At 39.2% G+C, this 24376-nt stretch overlaps 1 protein-coding gene across 12 annotated transcripts in view; it reads right to left on the bottom strand.

Moving 5' to 3' along the window:
* TPK1 (thiamin pyrophosphokinase 1) overlaps window positions 1-24376 on the bottom strand; it is a 341792-nt gene that overhangs the window by 222457 nt on the left and 94959 nt on the right. The window contains exon 1 of one of the 12 annotated variants that reach the window (XM_034638866.1): window positions 9529-13316. The exons of the other annotated variants lie outside the window; for them this stretch is intronic. Within the exon in view, the coding sequence (XP_034494757.1) occupies window positions 9529-9610 (82 nt within the window). The 5' untranslated portion in view covers window positions 9611-13316. Of the gene's footprint in view, window positions 1-9528; window positions 13317-24376 lie in introns of those variants that run through there. 12 annotated transcript variants of the gene reach the window in all.

A 24376-nucleotide genomic window follows, 5' to 3' on the forward strand; every position in this document is an offset into this window, starting at 1 on the left:
GAGCACAAACAATTATAACATAATTCTCCTTCCTGCTTAGGGGGTAAAAAAAAAAAAAAGTAGAGGTTGGGGGAGCTCTTTGAAGGTTATGAGTAAAAAAAAAAGAAGAATTAGGAATAGTGCTTCTAGAAGAAGATGGGAAGAAGAGGAATCAGTGCATTCAGGTTAAAAGCAAGAGGTGACGACCCAAAAACCGTTCAGGGCAAGAATCACCACCAGGTGGGATGAAGCTCCATTAAAGAGCAAAGTGCCTCTAGGGGGTGGATAAGTGCTTTATTAACTACCACACTTCCTCATTTGTAAGGTATCTCAGAGCACTGTTCGAGATAAAATTCATCTTAATCTTTAAAGCATGATTTATCAAGATATGAAAAGGCTTATTTTTAAAGTAATTAAACAAAGGCCAGTTGCTTTGGCCTTTAGATAAGAGAATAGCCATTAAGAGATAAAGCTGAAGGTCGACAAAGACCACATTAAACTCTATTCTATGCCATGACCTGCTTAAGTATAAAGGGAAGTCATTAAGGGTTTTAAATCTGAGACTGTTGTAATCTAATTTACATACTAAAGAAAGCTCTATGTTGGGAACAGATTAGAGGGAGACAGGAGTGGGAGTCACGGAATTAGTTAGGAGGGAAGATGGTGGCTTCTACAAGAGGGCAGCACTAAGGCCAGGAGCAACGAATGTACCTCAAGATACATTCGGGAGATGGAAGTGACTGTTGGCTAAGAAACTGGATGTGGAGAGCAGCGCAAAAGGAATCAGAGATTCCTGACAAAACATTCCCCAACCGCTTGGATATCCTGCCAAGTCTAAAGGAGACATTTCCTTCTTTTTTCCGCTTCTGCACTCCTCACTAGCTCCTGGCCACCTCACGCCTGACACAGCCGCGCACGCGCAGGCATTCCATTCCGGAAGTGCTTTTGCTGAGCTGAACGGAAATACACCACAGCCAAAACATCTCTGAATAGCTCAGGCTCTTCTAGATTTTAAAAAGTACTTTCTGTCTTAACTCAAGAGGGTACAAAAGGTCCTGAGGGACACTAAGTTTATTAGGTACTTTCCTATAGGGATTTGGATTAAAATTCTAGCCTGAAAGATAGAACAAAGTTCAGTTATAAAATGTACTTTTGTACTTCTGTACATCAAAAGGACATTTCTTCATCTGCATCCTTTTTCAGCAAAGGATTGAAATAATTCATATGAAGTGTACCCAGAAAAATATTTCTAGCATTTTTAATCCTAAATTTTTACTTTCAAAAAAATAGAGTACAGACCTGAAGGAAATCCTCTGAAAGTGTGGAAAGTATCTTATAAATCGAGAACAATTTAAAATACAGCAAAGAATAAGAAACACCCCTGTGACCTCCACCTAGAATTGCCAATTGCTCTCATTCAGCACTTTGTGCTACCTAAAAGAACTACGGGAGTTTATATTCCCTAAATACCTCTCTATGCCCAAGCCTACTCCCATGCCCCTTACCATTACCCTGGATATAAAGGCTTACCCTTTACAGTTGTTTTTTTTTTTAACTTTCTTATCGTATGCATTTGCATCAATGAACCACATATGATATTATGTGACGTGTGTTGATTTTTAAAAAATTATGTTCCAAAACTTTTTTCAGAGTTTATGAATATGCCAAAAATATTTATCTGATCTATTAATAGGTGCTTACGTGGTTTATGTGTTTTAAATATTTAAAAAAATGTTGCAGTTATTTAGATGCCTCCTTGTACACATATGAAACATTTTCTCAATGGTATATACCTAAATGGACAATTATCGGGTCATACAGTATGCACATTAATTTTACTACACAATACTGAATTGTTATCCACATTGACTTTATCCATTTACACCAAGTAAAATTTTATTTTTTAATTGGCAAACAGAAGCAGATGCGCTGGCCTCTATTTGTATTAAATAGGTGCGTACGGGACTTAAGAATCTGATTACGACTACTGTGGTAGAAGGAGCTTCCTCCACCAGCAAAAGTGAAAGGTGCTGACTGTCAAATGCTCTGGATCAGGGTCTATCAGTTGGAAAGCAGACCGTAGATGGAGACTGGTCACCTTCTTAACTCCCCTGCCCAGCTGTCCTCTGCAAAAAATCCTCAGCAAATTACCTCTACGAAGCCTGGCCCTACAGCCCTACCTTATGACTGGATACAGGGTCCTTCTAGCTGTGTGTGCCTCAGTTCTCCTGACAGGACGTACTGATACCACTAGGGATACGCATCAATCTACATAGCCTCCCGACAGATTTAACTCACTCATTCATTCATTTGTAGGCAGGTACAGAATGAGCATCAACTGTAGCCGGAAGTCTAGCCAGCAATAACCAGACATGGTTCCAACTCTCGAGGACAGCACAGTCTAGAGCTATACAATACGGTAGCCACTGGCCACTGTGCGCCTGAGCAGCTGAAATGCAGCTGGTCTCAACTGAGATGTGCTGCTCCAAGTGTAAAATAAACACGAGATTTTGCAGACTTAGTACAAAAAGAATATAGATCAAAAAAAAAAAAACCCACAGGAACTGAGACCACAAATAATAAAAAATAATGTTTGATTTTTTGAAAAATATGAGTTAGCTAGGTGGAAAAAGAAGAGAACAAAATCATTCCAAGCAGAAGCCCAGAGTCGAGAGAGAACAAAAACTAGCTACACACTGGCAGAAATGAGGCTGGATTAGTTACATTACCCCGGTAACCCTGGACAAAATCAGCATTTTTCATTTAAAATAACAATAATCTTGTATTATTTCTTCTTCTGAAGGAGGCAACTTCAGACAACTGAAATAAAACTCACAGAAAATAATTTTTAACCAATTATTTACCTCACAGTACCAATTATTTACTTCTGTACTATCAGAATCACAAACATCGAAAGGGTAAGCAGTTGTGGAAATGACATGGTAAGGGAACACAGTCCCCAGGACAAAACCCATCACCCCTGCGTATGTGAACCTGGAACATCCCAAAGAAAGAAGCTGAAGAGTATTTTACAACCTCGGGGCTTTCACACAAGTCTTGACTCTACACGAGAACAGCGGGATCTTCATGTTATAGCGATAAACACACACACACACACACACACACACACAATATTATCACTAGCTTTTCTGTGTTCTAGGGCCTATAGGTGCCTTTATCGTTTTATTATGTTTTTAATTATGAGATGAAAGGGATGCAAAATTAGAATTTTGATCAGCTCAGTGAACAACACAGTAAGTTACACGAAGAGAAGAAAGCCTTTTATTTATTCTAGTTCTATCTCAAACACCAAGCACCACTGAAAACTCTTTTATTAATGAATGAAAAATAAAAACAAAAGTCAGTGGAAATGTAAAAAGAACAAAAATAAAAATACTGAGATGTGTTGTTGGATGAGAGTTTTTAACAGGACTTTAAGAAGAATTTCAACAGCTGGAAATTTCATTTGGCTCATGTTAAAGAAACCTTGCTTTTGCTGTTTGCAAACATGATGAATGGAGAGCAGCTTGCAAGCATGATGGATAAAAATAAATATTTCATTATGCAAAATGCGTTTCATTGTTGGGTTTGTAAATCTGAAACAATTATAAGTACTGCATGGCAGCCGCACTGCTGTTTTCACTGACTGGCAGGGTTTTCTTTTTTTTTCCTTCTCTCTCTCTCTCTCTTTTTTTTTTTTTTAGCTGCAGTGTTTGAAAATAACTTTTGGTATTTGATAGAAACTAAAATAACTATCTCCTTCCCCCACCGAAGTATAGAACCATGACGCCCCCGCCACCACCGTATCTTTGCTCCTTGGAACATAAAAAAGCAACACTAAGTAGAATTCAAGGACAGGAAATCAGGGCCTCCAGATGGGGTAGCCCCCAAATAAAAGTTACTTCCATTCTTTTTATAAGATGTATTCAACTTGCTGTTGATAGGATATACCACCTCATAAATGCATAAAGAAGTACAATATAGCCCAGAGAAATGAACTGAGATGGAAATATTGATCCCTACAATATAGTTAATAAACGCAATACCAGTGTGTGCCCTCGAAACAAACAAGCCTCACAGTACAGTGATGTCCCTCTTGTTCATAGCTGACCCATCAGGAAAAATAATTAACAACCAGAAGAAAAGTCACCAAGCAACGAAAGGACGAATGGAAAGATCCATGAGGCCAAATACTTATTATTACTCTGAAGAAGGCTTCTGTTAGCTAAAACAAATTTACTGAAAGATTTATAGGAAAAATATTTTTAGAGATGAGCCCTTCGAGGGGCCCCTGGGTAGCTCAGTCAGTTAAGCCTTTGGCTCAGACCTTGGGATCATGACCTGGGATCCAGCCCATGTCATAGGGCTCCCTGCTCAGTGGGAAGCCTGCTTCTCCCTCTGCCTACTGCTCACCCTGCTTGTGCTGTCAAATAAATAAAATCTTAAAAAAAATTAAAAAAAAAGATGAGTGCTTCAAGACGTTAGAGTAGACAAGTCTGTTCTGTCTCCATCCCAAAACAGAATGAAAAACAAGAAATGAAGATTCCATCTTAGATAAAACTAGGCAAAACTTGTTGCCCCATCACAGAGTGTGGGAAAGTGCCACCAGAGGCAGTGAACTCAAGCAGGGGATGGGAAGATACTGAGAAGAGGTCTTTGGCTAAAGGTTCAGATACAGAATCAATGTAGGAAACACGGTCACTAACATAGGTGGAAAAAGTGGAAAAAAACTGAACTTCGAGCAACCTTCTGGCTGCCCCTGGCCTTGTAGCAGTGAGTCAAGGTCAAACAGGGTCAGGAAGCCCTCCACTGTGCCTGAGGAGGGATTCCTGCTACCCCTGTCCTCCCAGCCCCCACATAAACCAGCTTCAGATCAATTTATTCAAAGAAAATAAAAAAGAACTGGACCAGTAAGTTAAAGGAGAGGGGGAAGGAAGGAAAGAAAAGGGAGGGAGGATAAAAGGATAGGAAGTAAACAGGAAAACAGAAGAGGTAAAGTCACCAGAAAAATACTGCCACCAAGCAATGAAAATCATGACCAGAAATATTACCACCACTCAGAGAACTTAATGAAAAGGCAAAAACATTCTGAGAAGAGATACAAAAGTTCTTGAAAGATATGGCAAAATCACAGAACAAGATGAATTATGAGCCTGAAGAGTTCATGAGGGAAATGACATTTAAGCAAATAAGTTGTCAGAGGCAGAGGGAGCATCGCTGAGTAAGACACACGTTAGATAAAACTGAGAAATGAGCGAAAATAAGTGGAAATTAACAATGAATTAGAAAAGATTAAAAGGAAATGAGAAACGGGAGATTAAAAAAAATTGCATGTGTATAACTACTTTCCCAAGAAGAACACAGAACAAATCAAAGACCAATTTTCCAGGACTAGAGGGAGACTTAAGCCCATGGATTGAGAGGGCATGTGTGTGCCAAGAAAAACCAATACATAACGATAGTGAGTCAAGCCTAATTAAAATTGCTGGTACTTATAGATAAAAGACCAACTGGATTCTTTGGTCAGGGGAAAAAAACCTCACTAGCCTCAGACTTCGCCACAGACACATTCGATGTACTTGAGGAACTGAAATGATCCCAATAAAGTCCTTAGGAAATGAAAGTTTCCAGTCAGACTCTAAAGGAAACAAATACCCATCTTGAAACATTTTAAATCCACGAAATTTCATTCCCATTGAGTTTCTTGAAAAACCTACTAGAAGAAAAACCTCAAATTACCAAAAAAATATATGGAAACAAGATGACTGGCTGCCTCTCACGTCAAAGCCTTTACTGATACCTCTGCCTGAAGTACCCCTCCCATGGGCCCTCTCAGCCACCTGCCTGTCTGCTGCTCTGCCTCTAGCCATCTCCCTTCCCGTCTGTCTCTGTCTCCCTCGCTCCCCCACTCCCTGTCGGTCTCCCTGGGCCTCCTTTCCCTGGCCCTCCCCGTCTCCCTCCCTGTCTGTCTCCTTCCCTCCTTCCCTCCCTCCCTGTCTCCCTGCCCTTCTCTGCCTCCCCAATCCTGTCTTCCTGTCTCTCTCCCTTTCCCCCTCCTTCCATCCTCCTTGTTTCTCCACCTCTCTGCCAGCCTGTCTCCTTCACTGCCTGACACCCTATATACTAAGGTCCTTCTTTCCTTCTACGAAGAATTAACTCAAGCATCAGGTCTTCCTTAAAATCTTTTCTGATGTCGTTTACCTGGACTTGTTTCCCTTTCTATTTCTAATAAATTGCCCAACTGTCTGCTGTAAATACTGTATCTAAAATAAAGTAACTCCAAAAGACTGAAAATGGGCAAAAGCATACGTTCTAAGTGAAAACAAAAAGAAAGCAAGGATCATGCATCAATACCAGTAGGATCTTATTGCCCTTCTCAATTCAAGAAGATAAAGGACAGGAAAAAATAACTGGTAAGGTATAATTAAGTATATCAAACTCCGTAATCTGGGTAGAGATCTTTTCCATTGTCCATACAAAATTCACAAAAACTATCTATCTAGGCCACAAAGAAAAGGCCACACAAATTCCAAATAGGAAAAACGGGACAAAGGACAAATAACACTCTATGATCACAGTATAATAAAAACAGGGATCTACTGTCAAGTAGAAAAAAAACAGAAACCTAAGAGCTTTTTGGAAATTTTTCAGTCCCTATGTCAAAAGGAAGGAATAGAGTGGGAGGGTGGGTGCACACTTAGAGTAAAATGAACTGCTTATCGGCGGGGGGGGGGGGGGGGGGGGGGAAGGGGAGGAATCTTTACTAACCTCATCATGAACATAAACAGGAACTATTTAAGAGATATGGTATTGAACAGATGAGGATAGTGTTAATTTTTGGTTAAGAACCACTAAACTAGACCTATTATCCTACTTAGCAGCTAAGTTCAAGGTTCAAAAAACTGACTTGGCTCTAGGTAACATAGATAAGAGATGGCAGAAGTGGGACTCCACCGCTATGCCATCCTATGCCCTGCCCAGCATCCTTCGTTCCCCAAGAAGTTACACATTCTTCGAATGAAGTCAGAAAGCTCAAATACAACATAGTTCAACTGTATGTAAGACATCATTAACAGAAACACCACTGTTCTACATACCACCAGGAAGGAAAAAAACACCACCATACCAATTAAACAATGACACAATGCTTTATTTTCCACTATGAAGCCGTTATACTTTATTTTAAATGGTTTTTAAAACTAGATTTTAATAAATACTACTCAAGTGCTTTAATTAAAAGACTAAAACAAACTGGATGTGACTTCACAAAAACACGAAACTGTAGTCACTGACTCTTCCAAAAGTTAATATTTGCTTCACAAACAAGCAAACCTAAGTTACTCGACTGTAGGCAACTTCAATCTTGAGAAAATCCTCAATTATTTAAGAGAACTTACATATGTTTATTCCTCAAGTATATATTAAATAATTGATGACTGACCTCATCGATCAAGAATATTTCCTGTGACTCAATACATGATAATGCACAGATAGAAAAATAGTTTCATTACTGATTCCATAATATTTCCTCCATCTATTTTACAACATGATGTCACAATTCAGGCTACTCAGACACTGTAAATATATTGTACTGGCAGGCAAGGGCAGAATCTATTCAGGTGATGCAAATTTAATATCTGTCAGTGATCACAGACCTGCCAAAGTTAATGTTTGGTAAGTTCACGGTCAGAATGGTGCTCAGCAAACTCGCCTGGTAAGACCCACCCAGGAAACAAGATAGAAATGAAGACTCCCAGCCTCCCCCTGAAGATGATGACACATGTTTTAAGGGTGAGCCTTGGAGTCACAAGCCATGGGTAAAATTTATCATTAGAAAAGAGAGAGGAACACTATACTAGAATATGTTAAATCTCAGAGTATACAATTCAAGAAAACACTGGTCATGAAGACTGCATAAAGGCCCTCCCTCCCCACCCCCTTTTTTGCATTAAGTCCTTTTAAATTCATTACAAGATGAAACACAAATTTTGTTTCACCTGTGCCTGGAATCATTATAATTTGGAAACAAAGGAGGTGTGGGAATATGTAGGTATATTTATTTATTTATTTATTTTTAAAGATTTTATTTATTTATTTGACAGATAGAGAGACAGCCAGCAAGAGAGAGGGAACACAAGCAGGGGGAGTGGGAGAGGAAGAAGCAGGCTCCCAGCAGAGGAGCCTGATGTCGGGCTCGATCCCATAATGCCAGGATCACGCCCTGAGCCGAAGGCAGACGTTTAACCGCTGTGCCACCCAGGCGCCCCTATGTAGGTATATTTAGACTCCATTTGATGACTAAATAACTGAAGAAAGCTACCCAGAAAAGACCACATTTTGAAGTGGAGAGAAAGCGAACAATTTCACCCCCTCGGTCAACAAACTGTATCCAACTGGGATGCATCAATTTAGAAATAATTTTTCTCTTTCCTTATTGTAACTGCAAATTGTATATTTAACATATGAAAATTTTATTCTAATCAGGAAAGCAAAATATTTATTTAAGATCATATTTTAAAACTCTTTAAGTTCCTCTACTTGTAAAGCATAGAGTCTGGATTTGTCTGACACAACACTACGTGATGATGGAAACATTCGACATCTGTGCCGACCACAGCAGTTACCTCTGTGCACGTGTCACCACTGAGCACTAGAAATGTGGCTGGTGATACCAAGAAACTGAATTTTTTATTTACTTAATTGTAATTAATTTAAATTTAAATGGCCACATGTGGCTAGTAGCTACCATAGTGGAAACAACACAGTCCAAAAGATGAAGAGGTTATACATTTAAAAGTTTATTTTTGACCCTTTGAGATGTGGTTGGAGATGGTTGTGAGATCCAGTCAAGTTGCTTGATTACGGTTGCACAGGCTAACTCACAAATGGGACAATACAACCAGGAAGCAACGCAGAATAAACAGACAAAATCACCACCACTACCAACAACTTAAGATATTTAATAACACAGCCTTTTAAATTTTCAAGGGTTACTTCTGATAACCACCTCTTAAAAGTTTTTATTTTCTTTCCTCCTACTATCTTCCACCTTTATACAGAAGAAGTAGTGAGGCACCTGCGTGGCACAGCGGGTTACGCATCTGACTCTTGGTTTCAGCTCAGCTCCTGGTCTCAGGGCTGGGAGACCAAGCCCTGCACCCAGACCCACGACGACCTCTGCAATGAGCGCAGGTCTGCTTCAGACTCTAACTACCCCCACCCCAGCACGCTCATGCACACACGCAGGCTCTCTTTTTCTCTCTCTAAAATAAATAAATCTTAAAAAATAAGTAAATACATAAACAAGAGAATAGTACCGTATCTCTAACACAGCATTCCCTGATGGCCCTGACAGTGAGGATGATTACATTCTTTCCTCTTCCAACTTCAGGTCTCCCCCTCCAGTTTTTCTTTTTTAAACTTTCAGTTCATCTTTTCCTTTCCTTTTTCATAATCCGGTAACTAACCCCCAAACTCGGAACTGCTCTTGCCACCCACTGTACTTTTTACATTTCTTTTATTCTCACTTCACATTTGCTTTTTTCCTACCTGGCTCTCTGTACAGCTGTCCTTCCTTTTCATTTCCTCTCCTTCTCCTTCTTATAAACACATGTTCCTGCAGAAGAAACATAAAGCTTTTTGCTCATTTAATGAGACTACTATTTTAAAAAGTCTTTTTAAAGTGTTTTAATTAACTTCAGAGCCTTCTCCTTTCCTGCTTCCTGAACTGGTAGAATTTGGTACTGACCTGGATATGGAGGCCCACTAAGGACTCCCAACACGCATAAGCACGGGTCCACTCCTCAGTACAAGGGGCATCTTCATGACAGTGATAAAGATGACACACGGGTGCAAACTGCTGCTCCCTCTTGGTTCACCATTATCAGAAGCTAAAGGAATACTGACTGGCACAATGATTCAAAGCAAATACAACAGGAAGAAAAGACATCAGCCTCAAAAAAAGACAAGGGAATGTGTATTATAATAAAACTACATGGTTAGTCAAAACAGTCCACGTATATATCATATTCAAGAGTTTTAATCAACAGATACATGTGGCATACGTACCATGTGGCCAATATTGTTGTGAAAACTCCCTGTACCCAAGAAGATATTTATCCACTTTAGAAATGTAAATCCCCAAGAATTTGGAATAATACAAAAAAATAAGTGCAAAGAGTCCATTTTCATGGCACTGAGTGGTCACACTCATGAAAATTCTGAAAGGGAAAGATCAGTACAGGCCTAGAGTCATCAAAGAGGACTCAACAGAAGAGGAAGAAAGCAAGCTGGACTTTTAGTCAAAGGTAGGCAATCGATCAAAGAAGACAGGGACAGATTTACAAACCGGGCAGAGTGTACATCAAAGCAGAAAGGCAGGAATGAGAGTGGCCCAGCACATATGAAGGATATTCAGGAGAGCAGCCTAAAAGGTTTATGTTGGTAAATTAAAAAAAAAAAATTGAGGTTATGACAAGTTCAGCTTATGGAGGAGAGTGAATATCAGAAAAAGGAATTTAAATGGGGTGGAATAAACACTACAGATACCGCAAAGGGATGCGGTGAAAGCTAGAAAGAGCAGTCCAGGAGATGAATGGCTACAGAAAAGAAAATGCAATCAGAGAAAATAGCTTAAGGGACTTATAATAATCAGGGAAGGAAGATGGCGGTAGTGGACATATGGAATTAAAGGTGAATTAAAGAGACAGTTAAAGGAAGAAAAACATCAATAGGGTTTGAAGACATATCGGAAAGGGGAGAAGGAAAACAAGGAACCATCAAAGATGATTCAGTGTTTCTATCCAGGAAAGCACAAGGAAGGATTGGCAGCATGTTTGATCACAGCATCAAGAACACATAAAAATTCCATCTGTTTTCACATCTTTCCTGGGCATCTGCCTTAAATTGTGCGTGCCAAATGAGGCCCTCCAGCACTTTTCAACAAAAAAGCTTAAGTATATTATATTAATATTAAGTGCAACCACATAAAACACTTAACATTTTGTAGTTTCCCTATTTGTGAATGACAATGACATGTTACCTGCTATTTGCTTCATAATAATCCAGTGAAGAAGAGTATATATGAAGCAAAAATGGCCACGAGTTAGTAATCGTTGAAGATGGAGGATGCGTACACAGGGAGTCATTAAATATTGTCCCCACTTAACAAAAAGCTGACCACCTTTATCTATTCACATGAATCTAATCATTCACTCAGGGCTCCCTTCTAAAGGAAATGATTATAGAAAGAGACAATTTGTAATTAATTTTTACTAAAAGGAGAATCTAACACACCATAGCCATTACTAAACAGCAAAAAATAGGTAACAAACCAAAAAACGTTACCTCATTCTACACTGCCCTTCCATATACTTCTACACATTACTTGAAGTCAAGAATTAATAAACAGACAAGGTTATTCAAACTTTTAAAAAATATTAATAGAATAATATCAACAAGACATATAAACAGTAAGCATTGGTGCTAACCTCAAGTACTCCACACACGGTACCGTACCTTGGATCAATATACTTGGGAAAGTTTACACCTTGGATCACTAGATTTCTAAATATTAATTGATATATTTTATCTTTTGTCATTGCATCCTAATAAAAATGTGCCATATAATTGAGTGCAAGAACATCAAGTATGGATTATGAAACTGAAGTTTGGATTCAGCAAATTGTTCTTAATACAGTATAAGTGGCTAACTGAGACCCTGAGATAATTTAAAATGCAACAGACTCTTCATGCATTTGCTTCCCTGGAATTGTTTTGGGTTGCAGGACATGTTTAAGCTTTTAGGAATGCTCGATTTGTTGGATCCCAAGCATGTATGCCCTCTTAAAAATTAAAACATTATAGGATCCAAGGATTCTAAATCCTGAAAAATGTTTTACTATAAAAATGTTTTATATTAAAAAGAACAATGTAACTAAAAAAATCTATAGTCTCTTTCCTCCTTAAAAAGTTTTGTTAAATACCTAAAAAAGGTTTTATATACTAAGTATTTGAGGAAGGATATCTTCCACAAAGAAAAAATTAAGGACTAGATGCCACTGCGTTTTATAATCATTAACTTTTCATATGGCAAAAGGAAATGAATCACCAATGACTTGTTAGTAAGTTTTGCTTTATTTTAAGCAGATACACATAAACTAGGGGTTCAATTCTAGCTCAGCTACTTGTTTGTGACCTTGAACAAGTCTGACTTCCCATATGACCTTGGGCAAATCATTCAATCTGTGTCTCAATTTCCACATCTATTAAATGGGGACTATAAGAGCACCTATTTCCCAGTTTAAGAATGAAATGAATCAATCTATGAAATAATCTCAGGAGAGTTTCTCATACTTCGTAAGCACTGTAAAAATATTAGCTCTCGTGGCCACTGCTATCACTCCCACCACCATCATCCTCAAGCATTTGAATTGCTACTGTCTTCATATAGAAAAATGCAAATTAGGGTTCTTCCCAGTTTTTTTTCTGTGGTAAGTAATGGTCAGTTTGGACTTTTGGACACATAATCCTTCCCAACCTTAACGAGTAAGAATAGTCAAGCAGTAAAGTTAAAAATCGGTTCTGAAGGATGTTTCTGCGCCAGAAAGTGGGTAAGTATACTTATTAGGAAAATTTTTTTAAATCTCACTTTGGCTTTTGTATGCATCTAACTTTCAAAGAATATTTTCTCTCTCACTTGAATGAGAAATTGCATACCCTCATCACTTACTACCCTCTAGCCACAAATAGCTTTCCGTTTCTCAAACACACTAGTCCCATTCCACTCCTGGGGCCCCTACAGGTGTTGTTCCCTCAGCCAGGAATGCATTGCTATCTGGGCTTCAGGTGGCTAGTTTCTTCTGATGTTTAGATTGCAACTCAAATTCCTTTCAGAGAATCATTCCCTGACAACCTGACCTTTTGCTTTAATTTAATTTAATCACCACTGGATATTTTCATTTTCTTACTCCTTTATGATCTGTGTTCCCCGTATCCCCTCCCAATTATCTATAGGCTTCATGACAACAAAGATCACGTCTTATTTGTCATTTCAGCCCCAGAATGGTTGGTGTATAGCATATATCCAGCTAAATATTTGTTAAATGAATAATTTTGAACTTCAATTAAGTTTATTGTTAAGTTTTAATGCACATGCATCAAAGAATTGCCTACATTCTAAATCATTAGTACTGTTTGTTCATTATTACTTGAAAATACATTTGAGATTCAGTACTTATCAGAATGCCAATTTTTGTCCTTGAAGAGATTAGGACCTATCGACTTTCAATATCTCTAAGCTACATTTTGAGACAGAGACTTTTAATAAAGTTATTTTTTGGAAAAAAAATTTTTTTTTAATGATTTTTTATTATATTATGTTAGTCACCATACACTACATCGCCCGATTCCGATGTAAAGTTCGATGCTCCATTAGTTGCGTATAACACCAAGTGCACCGTGCAATACGTGCCCTCCTTACCACCCATCACCAGTCTATCCCATTCCCCCACCCACCTTCCCCTCTGAAGTCCTCAGTTTGTTTCTCATAGTCCATAGTCTCTCATGTTTCATTCCCCCTTCTGATTACCCCCCATTCTTAATTCCTTTCTTCCCCTACCGATCATCCTAGTTCTTATGTTCCATAGATGAGAGAAATCATGATAATTGTCTTTCTCTTGCTTGACTTATTTCACTTAGCATTATCTCCTCCAGTGCCGTCCATGTTGCAGCAAATGTTGAGAATTCGTTCTTTCTGATAGCTGAGTAATATTCCATTGTATATATGGACCACAGCTTCTTAATCCAGTCATCTGTTGAAGGGCATCTCGGCTCCTTCCATGATTTGGCTATTGTGGACAATGCAGCTATGAACATTGGGGTGCATATGGCCCTTCTCTTTACTACGTCTGTATCTTTGGGGTAAACACCCAGTAGTGCAATGGCTGGGTCATAGGGTAGTTCAATTTTTAACTTTTTAAGGGACCTCCACACTGTTTTCCAGAGTGGCTGTACCAACTTGCATTCCCACCAACAATGTAGGAGGGATCCCCTTTCTCCACATCCTCTCCAACAATTGTTGTTTCTTGCCTTGTCTATCTTTGCCATTCTAACTGGCGTAAGGTGGTATCTCAGTGTGGTTTTGATTTGAATTTCCCTGATGGCTAATGATTTTGAACATTTTTTCATGTGTCTGTTAGCCATTTGTATGTCTTCATTGGAAAAGTGTCTGTTCATATCTTCTGCCCATTTTATGATTTGTTTATTTGTTTCTCGTGTATTGAGTTTGAGAAGTTCTTTGTAGATCTTGGATACCAGTCCTTTATCTGTGGTGTCCTTTGCAAATATATTCTCCCATTCCGTGGGCTGTCTCTTAGTTTTTTTGACTGTTTCCTTGGCTGTGCAGAAGCTCTTTATCCTGATAAAGTCCCATAAGTTCATTTTATCTTTTATTTCTCTTGCCTTTGGAGATGTGTCGTGAAAAAGGTTGCTCTGGCCGATGTCATAGAAGTTGTTGCCTATGTTCTCCTCTAGAATTTTGATGGATTCCTGTCTCACATTGAGGTCTTTCATCCATTTGGAGTTTATTTTTGTGTATGGTGTGAGAGAGTGGTCAAGTTTCATTCTTTTGCATGTAGCTGTCCAATTTTCCCAGCACCATTTATTGAAGAGACTGTCTTTTTTCCACCGGATGTTTTTTCCTGCTTTATCAAAGATTAGTTGCCCAAAGAGCCGAGGGTCCATTTCTGGGTTCTCTATTCTGTTCCATTGGTCGATGTGTCTGTTTTTGTGCCAGTACCATGCTGTCTTTGTGATCACAGCTTTGTAGTACAGCTCGAAATCCGGCATTGTGATGCCCCCAGCTTTGTTTTTCCTTTTCAACAGTTCCTTGGAGATTCGGGGCCTTTTCTGGTTCCATACAAATTTAAGGACTATTTGTTCCAGTTCTTTGAAAAATGTCCTCGGTATTTTGATCGGGATAGCATTGAAAGTGTAGATTGCTCTGGGTAGTATGGACATTTTAACTATGTTAATTCTTCCAATCCATGAGCATGGAATATTTTTCCATCTTTTTATGTCTTCCTCAATATCTTTCAAAAGTGATCTATAGTTTCTAGCATATAGGTCCTTTACGTCTCTGGTTAAGTTAATTCCAAGGTAACGCATGGTTTTTGGTGTTATTGTAAATGGGATGGATTCCCTAATTTCTCTTTCTTCAGTCTCGTTATTCGTGTATAGAAATGCAACTGATTTCTGGGCATTGATTTTGTATCCTGCCACCTTACTGAATTGTTCTATAACTTCTAATAGTTTGGGAGTGGATTCCTTTGGGTTTTCCATATAGAGTATCATGTCATCTGCAAAGAGAGACAGTTTGACTTCTTCTTTGCCGATTTGGATACCTTTGATCCCTTTTTGTCTTCTGATTGCTGTTGCAAGGACTTCTAGTACTATGTTGAATAATAGTGGCGAGAGTGGGCATCCTTGTCGTGTTCCTGATCTTAAGGGAAAGGCTTCCAGCTTTTCCCCATTGAGAATAATGCTTGCAGTAGGCTTTTCATAGATGGCTTTTATGAGATTGAGAAATGTACCCTCTATTCCTACACTCTGAAGGGTTTTAATCAGGAAAGGATGCTGTATTTTGTCAAATGCTTTTTCTGCATCAATTGAGAGGATCATATGGTTCTTGAGTCTTTTCTTGTTGATATGATGTATCACATTGATTGATTTGCGAGTGTTGAACCATGCTTGCATCCCAGGTATGAATCCCACTTGGTCATGATGGATAATCCTTTTAATGTACTGTTGGATTCTATTAGCAAGGATCTTGTTGAGGATTTTGGCATCCATATTCATTAGAGAAATCGGTCTGTAATTCTCCTTTTTGAGGGGGTCTTTGCCTGGTTTGGGGATCAAGGTAATATTAGCCTCATAGAATGAGTTTGGTAGCTTTCCTTCTGTTTCTATTTTTTGAAATAGCTTTAGGAGAATAGGTATTATTTCTTCTTTGAATGTTTGGTAGAATTCCCCAGGAAAACCGTCTGGGCCTGGAGTTTTATTATTTGGAAGGTTGTTTATCACTGACTCAATTTCTTCATAGTTAATTGGCCTATTTAAGAAATCTATTTCTTCCTGTTTCAGTCTTGGTAGTTTATAGGTTTCCAGGAAGGCCTCCATCTCTTCCAGATTGTTTAGTTTTTTGGCATATAGCTGTTGATAAAAGTTTCTAATAATCCTTGCAATTTCAATGGTGCTGGTCGTGACCTCTCCCTTTTCAGTCATAATTTTAATAATCTCAGTCCTTTCTCTTTGTTTTTGGACAAGTTTTGCCAGTGGTCTATCAATTTTATGGATTCTCTCAAAGAACCAGCTTCTAGTCCTGTTGATCTGCTCTACTGTGGTTCTGGTCTCTAATTCATTGATTTCTGCTCTAATCTTGGTCAACTCCTTCCTTGTCAGTGGGTTAGGCCTGTCCCTCTGTTGCTGTTCCAGTTTCTTGAGGTGAGAATATAGAAACTGCATTTTAGATTTTTCTATTCTTTTGAGTGAGGCTTGGATGGCTATGTATTTCCCCCTTAGGACTGCCTTTGCAGTATCCCATAGGTTTTGGACCGTTGTGTATTCATTCTCGTTGGTCTCCATAAATTGTTTAATTTGTTTTTTGATTTCCTGGTTTATCGAGTCATTCTTGAGCAGGATGGTTCTTAGCCTCCAAGTGTTTGAGTTTCTTCCAGGTTTTTCCTTGTGGTTGAGTTCCAATTTCAGAGCGTTGTGGTCTGAGAATATGCAGGGGATAATTTCAATCTTTTGGTATTGGCTGAGACCTGTTTTGTGTCCCAGAGCATGATCTATTCTTGAGAATGTTCCATGGGCATTTGAATAGAATGAGTATTCTTTGGTTCTGGGGTGTAGTGTTCTATATATATCTATGAGGTCCAACTCGTCGAGTATGGCATTCAAAGCCTTTGATTCTTTGCTTAGTTTTTGCCAGGGTGTTCTGTCTATTTCTGATAGTGGGGTGTTGAGGTCCCCTACTATTACTGTGTTCTTATCTATATGTCTCTTTATTTTGGTTAAGAGTTGGCTTGTGTATCTTGCTGCTCCCCTGTTGGGGGCATATATATTAATAATTGTCATATCCACTTGTTGAATACTTCCTTTAAGAATAATATAGTGCCCTTCTGTATCTCTCTCTATGGCCTCTAGTTTAAAATCCAGTCTATCTGATATGAGAATTGCTACTCCAGCTTTCTTTTGAGGTCCATTTGCGTGGAAGATGGTACTCCATCCCCTTACTCTAAGTCTGAATGCATCTTTGGGTTCAAAATGAGTCTCTTGTAGACAGCAAATGGATGGGTCATGTCTTTTTATCCAATCTGCAACCCTGTGGCGTTTTATGGGAGAGTTTAAGCCATTTAGATTGATAGAGATTATTGACAGATATGATTTTAATGATGCCATTTCTCTTTAAAGTCTTTGTATCGGTTGTGACTTGCTGCTCTGTATCACTCTTGGGGCCTTTTTACCTTTATAGAGCCCCCCTTAATATCTCCTGTAGGGCTGGTTTCGTGGTTACGAAATTGGTTAATGATTGGCGATTTTGGAACGTCTTTATTTCTCCATCAATTCTGAATGACAGCTTTGCTGGATAAAGGATCCTTGGCTGCATGTTTTTCTCTGAAAGAGCTTTAAAAATGCCCCCCCAAGCCTTTCTCTCATTCCAGGTCTCTGTAGACAGGTCTGACGTAATCCTGATACCTTTGCCTTGGTACGTGAGAAATTTCTTTGCCCTGGCCGCTTTCAATACTGTATCCTTGGATCTAATATTTGCGAATTGCACTATGACATGCCGTGGCGTAGGTTTGTCCTGGTTGAGCTTGGATGGGGTCCTCTCTGCCTCTTGGACACGAATGCTTGTTTCCCTTGCTAGATTAGGGAAGTTTTCAGCTACAATTTGTTCAAATATCTCTTCTAGACCTCTGTTTTTCTCCACCCCTTCAGGGATGCCGATGATTCTGACATTGGATCGTTTCATAGAGTCAGTAATCTCCCGTAATCTACATTCGTGGGCGTGGATTTTTTTAAGACCAGCTTCTATTTTCGTTTTTTCTTCTACTAACCCATCCTCCAATTCGCTAACGCGTTCCTCTGCCTCGGTGACCCTGGCCGTCAGAGCCTCTAGTTTTGACTGCATTTGGCTCATAGAATTTTTAATTTCTGTCAGATTCGCTCTCATTTCTGCCCTTAGGGATTCTATATTCTCAGCAACGCTTTCTCTGATGCTTTTTTCAAGTTTACTCATCATCTTGACCATTGTTGCTCTGAATTCCATTTCTGATAATTGGGATACATCCATATGTATTAATTCTGTGGCCGAGGCCAATTCTGTGGCAGAGGCCACAGACTCATTATCTTTTCTTTGCTGGGGGGGACTTCTCCTTCTCGTCATTCTGATGAAGAGAGATTGCAGGGTTGTCCAGAGCCCAAGTGTTGACTGGGACCCAGGCCGTGCGCCCTTGTTTTATAGAGATCTTAGGGATGTGGGCTTCTTCCTTAAAGAGTTTATTTATTTATTTGAGAGAGAGAGAGACAGTCAGCAAGAAAGGGAACCCAAGCAGAGGAGTGGGAGAGGAAGAAGCAGGTTCCCGGTGGAGAAGCCCGATGAAGGACTCCTTACGGAGCGTTGTGATCACACCCTAATCCGAAGACAGGTGCTTGGTGACTGCGCCACTCAGGCGCTCCGGGTTGTGGGCTTCTTGATTTTTCAGCCTGCCTTCTGGGGGAGGGGCCTGCCTGCCGATACTCAGGAAACCCTGTTTGGGTAGAGTCTCCGTGTCCCCTGCGAGGGGGGATGGGGATGGGCACCCTGTGAGCCGGTATTTCCGGGCTTTTGTTCTCTGGCGGCTTTCCCTGGCGGTTTGCTATGCCTCTTCTGAGAGAGCAGCAGCGGCTGAAATTCAGCCTCTGTCTCAGAACAGAGGGATCGCGGACCGTTCTCCACTGATGTTCTGGCCACTTTAACTCTGTTTCAATTGGTGCTGCTAAAAACCCTGCAGCGACCCGGGATGTGCTCCCCACAGCCTGTGTGCCAGCCCTCACTTCCAGGGCCAGTAAGTCTCTGTCCTTTGTGCTTCTAACACTGCCTGCTGCCCCCGGTTCCCACGCGCGCTCCCGAGCTCCCGAGCTCCCTGTTTCAGTATGGTTCGCCTGTGCTCTGGAGCGCCAGTTTTCAGTCTGGTCGCGCTTGCACTCCTGAGCTCTCGGTTTCACTCTAGTTCGAGTGTGCGGTCGGGAGCTCCTGTTTTCAGTTTGGACACGGGCGTTCCCATGCTCACTGTCTCAGTCCGCTCTCTTGCGGGTGCTGGTCTGAGAGTCCAGCCCGCTCCCCAGCACAAGGGGCTATTGCTTCCCGGCGCCTGAGCGCAGAGGCTCCCTCCCCCTTCCCTTTATCTTCCTATATCTGTGCTCGGATTCACAGCTCCCCGCTTCGTACCTCAATACTCAGCACTGGAGATGTTCATTTGTAGAGATCCAGATGTATCTTCCTGCGTCTCAGGCTGATTCTGTGGGTGTTCAGAATGGTCTGGTAGATATCCAGCTCGACTCGGACCAGCTGAGAAAGGGTCGCCTACTCCTCCTCCATCTTTTCTCCTCCTTGCAGAAAGTGGTTGCCTTTCTGTTCATAGAGTTTCTGCTACTCTTTTCTTCATTCTCCAGTTGCATTCATAGGTATTCGGAATGGTTTGGTAGCTCTCTCGCTGAATTCCTGGGACCAGACGAACTTTAGGTCTCCTGCTCCTCCGCCATCTTGGAACGCCGAGCTGGAGCTCAACTCCTGTTTTAAACTGGGTTCCTTGCAGAAAGTGGTGGCTATTCTGTTCTTAGAGTTGCTGCTATTCTTTTCTTCATTCTCCAGTTGAGTTTGTAGGTGTTCAGAATGGTCTGATAGCTATCTGGCTCCATTCCTGGGACCAGACGAAATTTAAGCCTCCTGCTCCTCCGCCATCTTGGACTCCTCCAAGCGGAAAAAAAAAATGTTCTTATGAATTAGTTTAGCACATGATGAGAAAAAATATGAGGAGGAATATCAGTGCAAAGGGGAAAAAAACATACAAGCAGAAACTGGTCAGCTGTGCTTCCGCTAAAGGGATGCTTCTTTTAGAGGCCAAAGAAAGAAAATACTACTTCATTTATTCTGCAGAACAGAGCAACAGGACTGCTGAAAGTAATTATGACACATCAATAAACAAAGAATTTTCAAAGAATATGTCCTATTATAGTAAATATAATCTCACACATGTGCATACACACTAAATTAGAAGGAAATACTCCAAGGTGTTAACGGGATATTTTTGCTGATACAATTACAGATTTTACTATTATATATCATTTCCCCTTGGTGCCCTTTCCTTTTCTCTCCAATCTATTTAACAACCTCCCCAGAAAAAGAAAAGAAAAAAAGGTTCAATTCCTCTCACACACCTACCCCCACAACCAGAAAGAAAAGTCAAATGAACAACCTAACTTTACAACTCAGAAAACTAGAAAAAGAATAAACAAAGCCCGAACTTAGTAACAGGAAGGAAAGATTAGAGTAGAAAAAATGAAATGGAAACTAAAAAGACAATAGAAAAGATCAAAGAAAGAGTTGGTTCTTTAAAAAGAGAAAATTGACAACGTATAGATAAGCTCATCAACAGAGGGGGGGAAGAGGACTCAAAATCAGAAATTTAAGAGGAGATATTACAACTGACATGAAAGAAATACAAAGGATCATTAAGAGATTACTATGAACAATTACATGCCAATAAATTGGACAACCTGGAAGAAACGGATAAATTCCTGGAAACATACAACCTACTAAGACTAAATCATAATGAAACAGAAAATGTGAACAGGCTGATTTTTAGAAAGGTGACTGTTAGGGGGATTTTCTTTAATTAGTGATTCAAACAAAAGTCAAGGACAAGATGCCTTCACTAGATTTTACCAAATATTTAAAAGGAAGAATTAATACCAATCCTTCCTAAATTCTTCTGAAAAACAGAAGAGGAGAGAATACTTTCAAACTGATTTTACAAGGCCAGAAGTATCCTGATACCAAAACCAGACCAGGATGCCACAACCAAAGAAAATTACAGGCCAATATCTCTGACGAACATAGATGCAAAAATTCTCAACAAAATATGAGCGCACCAAATTCATCAATACATTAAAAAGATCATATACCATGATCAAGTAGGATTGATTCCAGGTATACAAGGATGGTTCAACATCCACAGTCAATGTGATACACTGTATTAACAAAATGAATAAAAATCACATGATCATCTTAATAGATAAAGACTTGACAAAATATAGCATCGATTTATGATAAAAACCCCACAAAGCAGTTACAGAGGAAACATATATCAACATGATAAAGGCCATATATGACAAGCCCATGGGTTATATTATACTCAAGGGAGAAAAGCTAAAAGTTTGTCTTCTAAGATCAGGAATAAGACAAAGATGTTCACTCTCACCACTTTTATTCAACATGGTATTAGAAGTCCTAGACAGAGCAATTAGACAAACAAAAGAAATAAAAGGCATCCAAATTGGAAAAAAGTAAAACTTTCACTATTAACAGAGGACATTATATATAGAAAACTCTAAAGACTCCAGCGGAAAACACTGAAATAAATGAAATCAGTAAAATTGCAGTATACTAAATCAAAAATATGGTGCCCTCTGCCTGGGTAGCTCAGTCGGTTAAGCATCCGCCTCTGGCCCGGGTCATGATCCCAGGGTCCTGGGATCAAGCCCCACATCGGGCTCCCTGCTTGGTCCGGATCGGGCTCCCTGCTTGGTCCGGAGTCTGCTTCTCCTTCTCCCTCTGCCACTCCCCCTGCTTGTGCTCTCGCTCTCTGTCAAATAAATAGAATCTTAAAAAAAAAACCAAAAAAAACTGATGTCCTCTTTTGTTCCTTTTTTGTTTTTAACTTTGTCTAAAATCTTAAATTGCATTTGCAATTTTGATAAAAATATTGGGGTTGGTAAGATGGGCTGCCTTTTGTCTTTTACATTTTCCATTCATTTTTGTTCTTAAGAACAAATGGAATACTAATTCAGTTGAAGAAATAATCTAATATAGTCCTTAAACAGAATAAGGAGAATAAGACTTGGCAAACATTATCACTGGACCACTGGTAATATTACATTCAAGAAACTCCAAAAAACCTAAAAGGGTAGAAACTGTATGATGTTTTTAAAAATAACATTTCTAATAATGACTAAAATTTATCAAGTATTTATAGTTTTCCAGGATTAGATATTCTCACTTTATCCTCATAGTAATCCAGCAATGCAGATTTTATTGTTTCTATTTATAAAATTAAAAAAACAGAGATTCCATTGTAGACAACTGGGAGGCAGACACGCACACACACACTCTCCATAGATTTGCAGTAGGGATGTTATGCCATTCTCTTAATGTTTGAAAAATTTCATTAAAAAACTCTACCATTTAACTTCTTTTTAAACTTTTAACTGCTTTTTAAATAATCCTATATTTCTTTCAGTCATAAACTCAAATGTTATACCAAGATACACACCAATGTTGTGTCTGGAAATCCCACTTACATTAGGGTAATAATGAATAAATCTTATAACACCTAAAAGGAAAATAATAAAGTTTTATGATCCTCAAATAAAACTTTGTTCAAATGATTAAAAACCATATATAAAGAACATTCACTGTTAACATGCTTCACAAATGCCATGAGTGGCTCCTTCAGAAGAATGATGGATAGATCCACAAGGCAGTTTTCCAAAATACCCACGGACAGTTCTTTAGTCTCGAAGCAACCTAGCCTCAATAAATCTTGTTTTGGCTAAAGGACAAGCCACACTATCAGGCCATTCCAAGGGACAAACACTGTATTCCAGCTGTCAAAGGGCAAATATGATACCCTTAATTCTATCTTTAAAAAAAAATCATTTAAATGTTTTAATCAAAGAATACCGGTTCAAACCTCACATAATTGAAAACACAAAATATGTTAAATTTACAAAACAGTTCGTTTTAAGCATCTTTTTTCCTTTTTCACTATTCTCTTACACAGCCAACACAAGGAAACGGTTAACAAATGCCAAAATGATGAAAGCATAATGGAATTCTATTTACTTTGGATTGATTCTCTCTCTCAGGTTATGTATTAAAACGTTCAATTCTCTAAAAATTATCTTCCTCTCCAAACAGTCATGTTGCCTACAGTTATATCAGCTCATGAAGTTAAACAAAATAAAGCAACTTTGGATCTATTCCATCCAAAGTAGTTAAAATACATCATTCCATCATTTTAAACTTCCTTATAATCAAAGGCAGTTACCAGCTTACCTACCTAACATGAAAAGAAAAAAGCCTAGGAAACAGCAAAGAAGAGATGAGCAAGAATCCCTTTAATTTTATAGCTTAACAGACCAGTGCAGAGACACGGAGGCTACAGGGGGCAGCCTGGTAGCCAGCACTGCTGAGGCCACCTCAACCAGCAGGCTCCACTTGCATCTGTTTCCTGGCCTGGGAACTCCCAGAAGATTTCTCATATAGGATTTCACTTGAGCATTTGGCAGGTAAAACAAAATTAAAACACTGTAAAAGATTATTCACTCTAAACATTTGTAATCCTATGTATTTGTATTATAACCCTCAGTCCACACGTTTGAAATGAAGCTTGACAGAACTCCAACCAACAAACAGACCACACGGAATAAGCCTTACCTGCCAGGGTCTGAATTTGGCCAGAGATATTTCTATTTTAACTCAAGCACTTCATTAAAAAACATTAAACACAGTCTCTGTATAACATCAGTCAGCATCTCTCACTCTTGTCAAAGTGTTAGTTATAGTGAAATGGAAGGATAAAATAAACAACCCTTCCCAATCTTATTCATCAAGATTGGGTAATAAAGTGTCATTATTAGATCATCATGATTCTGAACCAAATGTGATACATCCATAAAACACAACACGGAAAGAGTAAAACGGCACATTTTTTCCTAAACTTGTTAAGGATGACCATTAAACTCCACTTTCCTCTGACAATTGTGATTTAGGTGGTAACCAAAAATGCATGAAAATAAATTGACTATTCTGTCTCTTCCTTCTCCTCATGCTTTATTTATTTATGGTGGTTGTAACTCTGCAACCAATAAAGAGTGCTAGTGAATACCGTGTGAAGGGAGCAAAGTCAACGTGAACCAATAAAGGCAGGTCTTATCAGAGAATAACGAAGTTACTAGCAAACCGGAGGCTACTGAGAAAGTAACACATAAATCCACTGCAAGACTTCAGATATGAATCTGTGTGTGCTGACTCTTGAATTTACCCAATATATGCTTTTAAACAGATGATTGA

This window comes from Ailuropoda melanoleuca, chromosome 1 (genome assembly GCF_002007445.2).
Source record: "Ailuropoda melanoleuca isolate Jingjing chromosome 1, ASM200744v2, whole genome shotgun sequence".
In the NCBI taxonomy this organism is placed as follows: domain Eukaryota; kingdom Metazoa; phylum Chordata; class Mammalia; order Carnivora; family Ursidae; genus Ailuropoda; species Ailuropoda melanoleuca.